Genomic DNA, 10,464 nt, shown 5'->3' with positions numbered 1-10,464 from the left:
CAGGCCCAGGTAAGTGAACATGGTCAGCAGGTTGTCCAGGTGCCGCGGAGGCTGCGCCAGCCTCGTTCTTTTAGAGGTCGTTTAAACTTAAACGCATTGTCCGATGATAGGGTCATACAGATGTTCCGCCTAAATAGAACCAACATTTTCCACCTGTATGACCTTGTCAAACTGGGCCTAGACCCTGAGACAGCACGCTCTCGCTCTGTCTCAGGCCTACACAAACTCCTGGTTGTGTTACACTTTATGGCTACTGGGAGCTTCCAGGCTGTGGCAGGCGACGTGATTGGTATCTCACAGCCCACCTTTTCAAGATATTTGAATCAGGTGAGTCTAAAAATACATAGGCGGTTATGTCTAAGTGTTGCTTCTGTAAGTACAAACAACACAGTATTGTATAGAATACCTAACATGACACTCACCTTAGCTTGTTTAATGTCCACTCAGGTTTTGGATGTCTTGGATCCACATATTAATGCCTCAATCTGCTTCCCTACCGAGGAGTCGGAGTGGCGTGCTGTCAGGGTAGCTTTCTATGAGCTTGCTGGCATGCCCAATGTGCTGGGGGCCATAGATTGCACACACGTTCAGCTGAGATCACCTAGGGGCCGCCAATACATATATACGAATAGACATCTGGCCCAATCAACTAATGTCCAGGTGGTCTGTGATGCAAACTTTAAAATTATGAGTGTTGTTGCAGGTTACCCTGGTGGCTGCCATGACTCCTTCATCCTCAGTCAGTCATCGCTCTTCGATAAATTTGAGGCCGGACAAATGCCTGATGGCTGGCTGTTGGGTATGTTCAAAATGTTTTGTGTGTATGTCTTTTAACCACAAACTCTAGTTTTGAGTAGGGGAAAGAATAATCTAACACATGTACTAATGTTGACTATATCTGTTTTTCAGGTGATGGGGGTTACGGCTGCTACTCTTGGCTCCTTACTCCATTGTCCCAACCTGATTCTCCTGCTGAACACAGTTACAATCATGCACATAAGGCTACGCGGAATGTGATAGAAAGATGTTTTGGTGTGCTGAAGTCACGGTTTCGGTGTCTGGATAAATCTGCAGGCCTTTTGTTGTATAGTCCCTCAAAGGTGACTAGAATTATGTTCTGCTGCTGTTTTCTCCATAATCTGTGTTTAAGTCAACATCTGGCACATGATGAGGGAGAAAGCAGTCAGCAAGCAGAGGAGTTAGAACCATCTGGTGACAGTGTGAGTACATATGTAGGGAGGCAGGTACGGCAAGAAGTGATCCAGCGGTATTTTTCGGGTAAGTTTTTGTCGGATGTAATTATCCTTGACTAAACACTTTGCAATACTTTCAATTGTGTGTTTTGTTACTTACTGTTTGTTGTTTATAGTGGTGTGTACATTGTACTTAGTTTATGTTATAAATACATTTTCAGTCATTACCCATGAAAAACATACATACATACATAGCAGCTTCTACAATGTTTGAGACGGACACAGGAAGTTGTGTGTTTGTCAAATCAAAATTTTTATTGCGTAAATCACATTTGTCAAAAGTCTTATTTTTTCCGCTTGTGTGTGCTGGGTGCTGTGCTTTGTGCTGGCTCACTGGCACGTGCTCTGGAGGAACGCCGAACAGGGGAGGTTACTGGCGTTTGGATAGGGGTCGTGGTTCCAGAGCTGGAGGTCACTTGTTGAGCTGCCATCAATGTTATGTTGTTGCTCAAATTATTTATGCTAGCATTCAGTTGTGTGTTGGTTGCAGTGTGACTGGCTACAATCCGGGATAAAGACTCATTCACAACCTGCTTGTGCTGAATGAGTTGTACGAGTGCCTGCTGATGGCGCTGTTGCTCATCAATGATGCGCGTTAAATGAGCCAGCATTTGGTTGTTGTCAGCCCGTATTTGCTCCATCGATGTTGCGATTCGGCCTACTTGGACAATCAGTCTGCCCGAGTTGCGACTAATGCGCAGTAGATGATGGGGCAGACTGGCAAGGTGTTGGGTATGTGCGGTCAGGCTGGCATTGCTTTGTGCCTGTTGGCTTGTCCAACTGGCCCAAAAGTCATCTGGTATTTGTGGCTGGGGTGGAGCTTGTGCCAGTTGTGGACTCATGGAGGCTTGGGGGATATCCTGCAGCTGTATTGGCTGGCTCGGGTCAACAGGTGTTAGTTGCAGTGTGAAGGTTGCCTGTTGGTCTTGTCCCTGCTGGTCCACGTCGGCCATCAAGCTGGGCTCTGTATGGGGTGGCCAACATGCAATGTTTATTTTTCTTAAAATATATTTGCTAGTTCTACACATTACTACATTCATAATACTCCATTTTTCTAGTTTTTAGAGTTGTTTTTCTAAACTTATAATTTGTTTTTTCGCAAAAAACATATATACCATCACAGGCGTGCACATAGACAGACTTGCGTAATCCTCACCTAACTACCTCCCCTCCACAGCATTACAGTGTTATGTCACCTCCCCTGTCCACGATATAGACTGCTTACCTGGATAGTCCAGAGGAGCGGAGCAAGTAAGCAGTCTACATACCGGACAGGGGAGATGTGTGAACACTATAATGTTGTGGAGGGTGTTTATTTTAAATTTTTTTATTTTGTTTTTAAATTTATTTTAATGTGCACGTGTGTGGCCAAAATTTTTACAAATGTATGTTCGTTTTTAAAAATGATGTTGGCGATATCAACCACTAAGACATTGAAAAATTAAGCATTTGCACCTTTACCAATTGAAGACGTAACATCACATTGCTTGTTATGGCAAACATGTAATCTCAACTCCAACTCACAACATAGTAACTGTACTGTGTAGATTATTTGCTATGTGTTTAGTTTCTGTTTTGACTCACCAGATAACTGAGGTGATCGGGGCTCATCACTCTGTGGACTCGCCAATAGTGCCAGTGGTGGCTGGGGTGACACTGCAGAAATGCGCCGCCTGGGTGGGGAAGATGGAGCCGCAGATTCCGTGCCAAGATGCCGTGTCTTACTTGGCCTCCTGGGTAAGTGGCCCGAGCCCTGTGATGGGCGCCTTACAGGAGGTCGGCTTACAGAAGCAGAACCTATGAGAATATATAAACATTAATATTTTGTACTTCTATGTGTTTGCAGAATATGTGACTACAGTGAAGTCTTACCTGCAATCCCAGCATCATCCTGAGTTGTCTGAGGCCTGTCTGGCCGGCTGGTCTGTCGGACTGTTGAAAAAGTGGAGCAAACATTATTACCATGCTTTGTGTAAAAATTATAACTGCAAAGGCTTAGTGTACTGTAACCATCTATTAGGTATTCGAAATTAAACTAATTTCTGCTTAAGATCTTCGTGCTTCCTTAATTTGTGGTGTATATCAAAATGTACATGGTGTTGCACCAAATAAATCTGTTACATTTGAGAATTATGTGTCAGATATTGCATAGATTGACTACTTGCAAATTTAACCAAAATGTAATTTTTAATTTGTAGGAACCTTTTTTTTGAAGTAAATAAATAAAATAATAAAAAATGCTATTAGATACAACACCGATGTCCAAGCAATATCGCAAAATTATTATTGCAAATACACATACCAGCAGGCATTGCACCTGTTTTTGAGCAAAATTAAATAAAAAATACAGCCAAGGCAAGATGGAAAATGCAATTTCTAAACACAAACACACCTTAAGGGTGCATAGGCCTGCAATATCTGACCAACAATTTTTGCATCCTTTAACATTAAAAAAAATTGAAAAAAACATTTAGAGGACATTTTAAAATAAATTTAACAAATCCAACTCACCATCCTGCGTGGGTCGGTCCGAATCCCGGACATGAGTTGCAGACACCACTTCTGCAGGAATCAATGCCCGCACAGGCTCCTCCCACTCCCGATAGGTTGCCCGGAAAGGGGGGCCACCTCCGGTTTTGCGGGCTGATTTTGCCTCTTTGGCCATCTTGGCCTTGACACGCCGCTTTATGTCATAGAACCTCTTGCGACACGTGTCCTCAGTCCGCCTCACCACACCCTCACTATTGACGGCAACTATTACTTGCCCCCACAGGACAGACTTCCTGCGGGAGGACACCTTGCCAGCATCCTGACTAAACAATTGGCGATGGTGCTTCATCAGCTCACGCACCAACGCCATGTTTTCAGCATAGCTGAACTTAATATTCCTGCCAGTCTTGGTAGTGGTGCGTGGCTGCGGAGCCACAACACCATCACTGGAGAATGCAGCAACAGGCACCCCCTCCTCCTCCTCACTAACCTCCTCCCTCTCACTAACCCCCTCCACCTCACTAACAGCCTCCACCTCACTACCAGCCTCCACCTCACTAACCTCCGCCACCACACTGACCTCTGAGTCTGACATGAGGACAAACGACAAAAAACACTGAAAAATAAAAACACAAAACACACTCCTCCACTACTACTACTACTACACACCACACAGCCAACACACACGCTCACTCACTCACTCACTCACAAACAATGACAAAAGACTAAAAATAAATAACAAGGACAAAAAAGTTGACAAACTGTGAAAAAACAATACTACAAATATGACAAGACTACTTACACACACAGTACAGCACTCAACAATCACAAAACTCCTCTCCAAATCCTCCAAAAACTCCACCAAACTCACCAACTCCAAATACACCTTCCTCTCTCCTCTCCACTAGCTAAACCCACGAGGTGCGGTGTGTTTGGGGCGGTTTTATAGTAATATGCACAGACACTCCTCCTTCACGAATACAACCAATCACGGACGCGTGACAAAAACGAAACTTAGGACTAAAAACGCGGCCGCAATATCAAAATCACTGCCGTAACAGACATGTGACGCAGTCGTAAAAAAACCCACAAACACGGCCGCGAAACAACAAAAGCGGCCGCATTCTACAGCAGAAAACCACGATTGACATCGACATCGGAACAAAAGAAAAACCCGAATACGACAGCTTAGTAAATTAGTCGTAATCAATTCAAAAAGTTGCAATTTTACACTGTCGATGTCATTCGTGATTGAACTTTGACCTGAAACTGGAAAATACGAATCTTAGTAAATTTACCCCAATGTTGTGATGAAAATGTGATTCCACGGTCCGTTTCTTTCACCCGTTTCTCCTTTGTTTTCCTCCAAGGTACAAAGACATCCGCTTAGAAGAAGAATTTGACAACCTTTTACACAGACCATTGATGGACAATGCCATAGACCCCCATTTTCCCTAGTGACTCTAAAATTTTACGATAGCCCAACACTTCAAAGATTGTAAGTCTATGGACATTGAGAAAGCTTTTTGCTCAAGCAATTATAGCAAAAGCCTCGGGAGACTACAGGCAACATGTACATCGAGACAAGACATCAGACAAGACCTCAATCGGCAAATGTACATTAAACTCACATAGTTTATGACTGCATTTACCATAATTGCTTCTTATCTTCATCTCTACAACCATCAGGTAATGACACACATAGTCGATAGGGAATATAGGCACAGATATCAGCACTCACATATCCCCCCATTCATGTATCATCAACTAAAATGTGCTCCCCCATTTTGTTGCAACCAAAAGCCGAAAAGAGCTCGGTAAAGTTTGACAGCCCATCCACAGACCCGTACTACGGGATAAGAAGGAATTCAAATGTATACTTCGCAATACCTCGAAGCTTGATTTAAAACACGTACGGCACGATGATACATGACCCCTCAAACATGGACTCATACATACATGCTTCTACTATCTCACTAGGTCATACCTTTTTCCCACCTTCTTCTCTTCTCCCTTACCCAATCATAGAAATGTATTTTTACATGACATATATTTTTCTCTTTTTGAACTGTTTTTAGGAAGTGGCAGTCATTGATGACTGCCAAAGGGTGGACTGTCAAAGTCAGAAAAATATCACGCTGCACGTTGCCATATATTCACCTCATGCGCGTGCCTGCTGCACGTGCACATTCTCTCCCGTGCGTGCGGATACTCGCAGCCGCGTGATGGCGCCTCGGCCATGCGCTCGAGCGCGTGGTATGTGCATTTACGGTAGAGTTTGTGTGCGTCTAGCGGGCGACTCAATCGTTAGATAATAAATCCATATAGCATGTTTTATAGATAATGTTCCCCTTAGTAATAACTGTAAGTTTGTTTAATGTGACTTGTTCACGGACTTGGGAATCCCTCTTTGTATGGTACGAAGGGTCAGACAGGGTTTGAACAGCTGTGTCTGGTACCTAACTGAAGAGTATTTTAATAGCAACAATCCGGTGCTGGTTAGGTAAAGATTAATCGCTCCTGCGTATAGTTATGGCCATTAGTAGATTCTGGACATTTCATATATTTGCGATTCATTATCCATGCGGCGGGAATCCGGAGATTCCCACCCACCTGAGCTGTTTGAAATAGTCACAGCCCACCTGTTCAAACTAACCTATGACCTTTTGATATGATGCGAGGAGACATTCCTGTGGCCAATGAGCAATGAGATTGTAGGTCCCTTTGTAGTATACTGTACTCAGTGTATATAAGATCACCCAGCCTGAACAGCTGGCCCACTCTCCACAAACGGTTTTCATATTGACAAACTCGGAGCTGGTACCAGGCTGCGCTGCAATCGTTCCCAGTGTGTGTGTAAGTAATTCTCTGTGATCATCTCGCTCTTTGTTTGTATTGGCCACATTCTCTCTCTCTCTCTCTGTTTAGTTTAAGATTGTAACGTTATTGTATATTTCTGTCTAGATATTCTGTTAGAATTATATGTTAGTATGTAGTGTATGACTTGTAACTGTTTTACCCCTTTTCGATATAACTAAAAGCTTGTTAGTAAAGGTGTTGGATCCTTAGCACGGTATTGTGTGTTCATTACATTGCAGAGGGTAATAGGAGCGTCTCGATCGCTCAAACAGCTTTAGTGTTAACAAGGTTAAGCAGCGTTATATCGCTACAGTGTTTCAGTACAAGGTTTACAGTATAAGAATATCCTTTCTGTGTGTTACATTCAAGGTTTACTGATTGTCATCTTGTGAGCGTCTGCGCCGCTCGTGATCTCCTCGTGGTCTCGAGCGTCCGCTACGCTGATAGCGTAGCATTACGGTAGTCGCTCGCCTATAGCGTGCTCGACACCACGCATTAAGCTGTGAGCGAGCGTGCCGCATGTGCGTCTCGATCACGGCCTAGCGTATGCTACGCTAAATACGTACCCTTACGGTACCCCATACGCCAATTGCGTACTGTGTCTCTTACCCATTATTGTGAAGTTATAAGGTAATCTAAATCAGCATTATCACACTGGACATCAAGGATGCTTACCTGCATGTCCCTATTTTCCCTCTTCACCAGGAGTACCTCAAAATTGTGGTACAGGATTGTCATTACCAATTCCAGACGTTGCCGTTGGTCGGTCCCCGGCACAGAGGTATTTACCAAGGTAATGGCCGAAATAATTATCCCGTACTTGGATGATCTCCTTATAAAGGCGAGGTCCAGGGAGCAGTTGTTCGGCGGAGTAGCACTATCTCGGGAAGTGCTACAACAGCACGGCTGGATTCTGAATATTCCAAAGTCGCAGCTGGTTCCTACGACGCGTCTACTGTTCCTGGGTATGGTTCTGGACACAGAACAGGATAAAAAGGGTTTCTCCCGGAGGAGAAGTCCAAGGAGTTGTCGTCTCTAGACAGATACCTCCTAATACGTATACAGGTGTCGGTGCATCAATGCACGCGAGCCCTGGGAAGGATGGTAGCTTCTTACGAAGAAATTCCATTCGCCAGGTCCCATGCAAGGATTTTCCAGTGGGATCTGTTGAACAAGTGGTCCGGGTCGCATCTTCAGATGCATCGGCGGATAACCCTGTCTCCAAGGGCCAGGGTGTCGCTGTTGTGGTGGCTGCAGAGTGCTCATCTTCTAGGGGGCCGCAGATTCGGCATACTGGACTGGGTCCTGGTGACCACGGATGCCAGCCTTCAAGGCTGGGGGGCAGTCACACAGGGAAGAAACTTCCAAGGCTATGGAAAAGTCAGGAGACTTCCCTACACATAAATATTCTGGAACTAAGGGCCATTTACAATGCCCTAAGTCAGGCTAGACCCCTGCTTCAACACCGGCCGGTGCTGATCCAGTCAGACAACATCACGGCGGTCGCTCATGTAAACCGACAGGGCGGCACAAGAAGCAGGATGGCGATGGCAGAAGCCACAAGGATTCTCCGATGGGCGGAAAATCATGTGTTAGCACTGTCAGCAGTGTTCATTCCCGGAGTGGACAACTGAGAAGCAGACTTTCTCAGAAGACACGACCTCCACCCGGGAGAGTGGGGACTTCATTCAGAAGTTTTCCAAATGATTGTGCACCGTTGGGAAAGGCCACAGGTGGACATGATGGCGTCCCGCCTCAACAAAAAGCTACAAAGATATTGCGTCAGGTCAAGGGACCCTCAGGCGATAGCTGTGGACGCTCTGGTAACACCGTGGGTGTACCAGTCGGTGTATGTGTTCCCTTCTCTGCCTCTCTTACCCAGGGTAATGAGAATAATAAGAAGGAGAGGAGTAAGAACTATACTCATTGTTCCGGGTTGGCCAAGAAGAGCTTGGTAACCAGAACTCCAAGAAATGATCTCAGAGGACCCATGGCCTCTGCCGCTCAGACAGGACCTGCTGCAGCAGGGGCCTGTCTGTTCCAAGACGTACCGCGGCTGCGTTTGACGGCATGGCGGTTGAACGCCGGATCCTGAAGGAAAAGGTAATTCCGGAGGAAGTTATCCCTACGCTATTTAAAGCTAGGAAAGAAGTGAACGCAAACCATTATCACCGCATATGGTGGAAATATGTTGCGTGCTGTGAGGCCAGGAAGGCCCCAAAGGAGAAATTTCAGCTAGGTCGATTTCTGCACTTTCTACAGTCAGAGGTGACTATGGGCCTAAAATTGGGTTCCATGAAGGTCCAGATTTCGGCTCTATCGATTTTCTTCCAAAATAGAACTGGCTTCACTGCCTGAAGTTCGGACTTTTGTTAAGGGAGTGCTGCATAGTCAGCCCCCGTTTGTGCCTCCAGTGGCACCGTGGGATCTCAACGTAGTGTTGGATTTCCTGAAGTCGCATTGAGTTGAGCCACTTAAATCCGTGGAGCTACAATACCTCACATGGAAAGTGGTCATGCTGTGGGCCTTGGCGTCGGCCAGGCGTGTATCAGAATTGGCGGTTTTGTCATGCAAAAGCCCTTATCTGTATTTTATATGGATAAGGCGGAATTGAGGACTCGTTCCCAATTCCTTCCTAAGGTGGTATCAGTTTTTCATGTGAACCAACCTATTGTGGTGCCTGCGGCTACTTGGGACTTGGAGGATTCCAAGTTTTCTGGACATAGTCAGGGCCCTGAAAAATATATGTTTCCAGGACGGCTGGAGTCAGAAAGACTGACTCGCTATTTATCCTGTATGCACCCAACAAGCTGGGTGCTCCTGCTTCTAAGCAGACTATTGCTCGCTGGATCTGTAGCACGATTCAACTTGCACATTCTGCGGCTGGACTGCCGCACCCTAAATCTGTAAAAGCCCATTCCACGAGGAAAGTGGGCTCTTCTTGGGCGGCTGCCCGAGGGGTCTCGGCTTTACAAATTTGCCGAGCTGTTACTTGGTCGGGGTCAAACACTCTTGCAAGAGTCTACAAGTTTGATACCCTGGCTGAGGAGGACCTAGAGTTTGCTCATTCGGTGCTGCAGAGTCATCCGCACTCTCCCGCCCGTTTGGGAGCTTTGGTATAATCCTCATGGTCCTTACGGAGTCCCCAGCATCCACTTAGGACGTTAGAGAAAATAAGATTTTACTCACCGGTAAATCTATTTCTCGTAGTCCGTAGTGGATGCTGGGCGCCCATCCCAAGTGCGGATTGTCTGCAATACTTGTATATAGTTATTGCCTAACTAAAGGGTTATTGTTGAGCCATCTGTTGAGAGGCTCAGTTGTTATCATACTGTTAACTGGGTATTGTATCACGAGTTATACGGTGTGATTGGTGTGGCTGGTATGAGTCTTACCCGGGATTCAAAATCCTTCCTATTTGTGTCAGCTCTTCCGGGCACAGTATCCTAACTGAGGTCTGGAGGAGGGTCTTAGTGGGAGGAGCCAGTGCACACCAGGTAGTCCTAAAGCTTTCTTTAGTTGTGCCCAGTCTCCTGCGGAGCCGCTAATCCCCATGGTCCTTACGGAGTCCCCAGCATCCACTACGGACTACGAGAAATAGATTTACCGGTGAGTAAAATCTTATTTTTTGAGTGAGAGTGAGATAGTGAAACCTTTGTTTTTTGATGGCTCAATGTACACAAACTTTGTTTAATACACAAAGTTATTAAAAATATTGTCTAAAATGACCTTCAGGCTGTGTGTATAAGGTGTATATGTAACATAAAAGCATTCTGTGCTTATATTTAGTTCCCATCACCATGATATCTCCTTATGGTATGCAATTATTCCAAAATACGGAAAAATCCGATATCCAAAATAC

General features: G+C 45.3%; 1 protein-coding gene across 1 annotated transcript; it reads right to left on the bottom strand.

The window, feature by feature from the left end:
- Nucleotides 1–1,498: 1,498 nt before the first annotated feature.
- On the bottom strand, nucleotides 1,499–3,216 carry LOC135057555 (uncharacterized). Its single transcript, XM_063963404.1, has 3 exons — nucleotides 3,126–3,216; nucleotides 2,838–3,050; nucleotides 1,499–2,217 (listed from the first exon to the last, which is right to left on the bottom strand). Exon 3 carries the CDS (start codon nucleotides 2,204–2,206, stop codon nucleotides 1,538–1,540), a length of 669 nt encoding a protein of 222 aa, XP_063819474.1. The 5' UTR covers nucleotides 2,207–2,217; nucleotides 2,838–3,050; nucleotides 3,126–3,216; the 3' UTR covers nucleotides 1,499–1,537.
- Nucleotides 3,217–10,464: the final 7,248 nt, after the last annotated feature.

The sequence above is a fragment of the Pseudophryne corroboree genome, chromosome 3, assembly GCF_028390025.1.
Source record: "Pseudophryne corroboree isolate aPseCor3 chromosome 3, aPseCor3.hap2, whole genome shotgun sequence".
NCBI lineage: Eukaryota > Metazoa > Chordata > Amphibia > Anura > Myobatrachidae > Pseudophryne > Pseudophryne corroboree.
The sequence above is the reverse complement of the archived record's forward strand: the minus strand, read 5'-3'. Positions and strand labels throughout refer to the sequence as shown.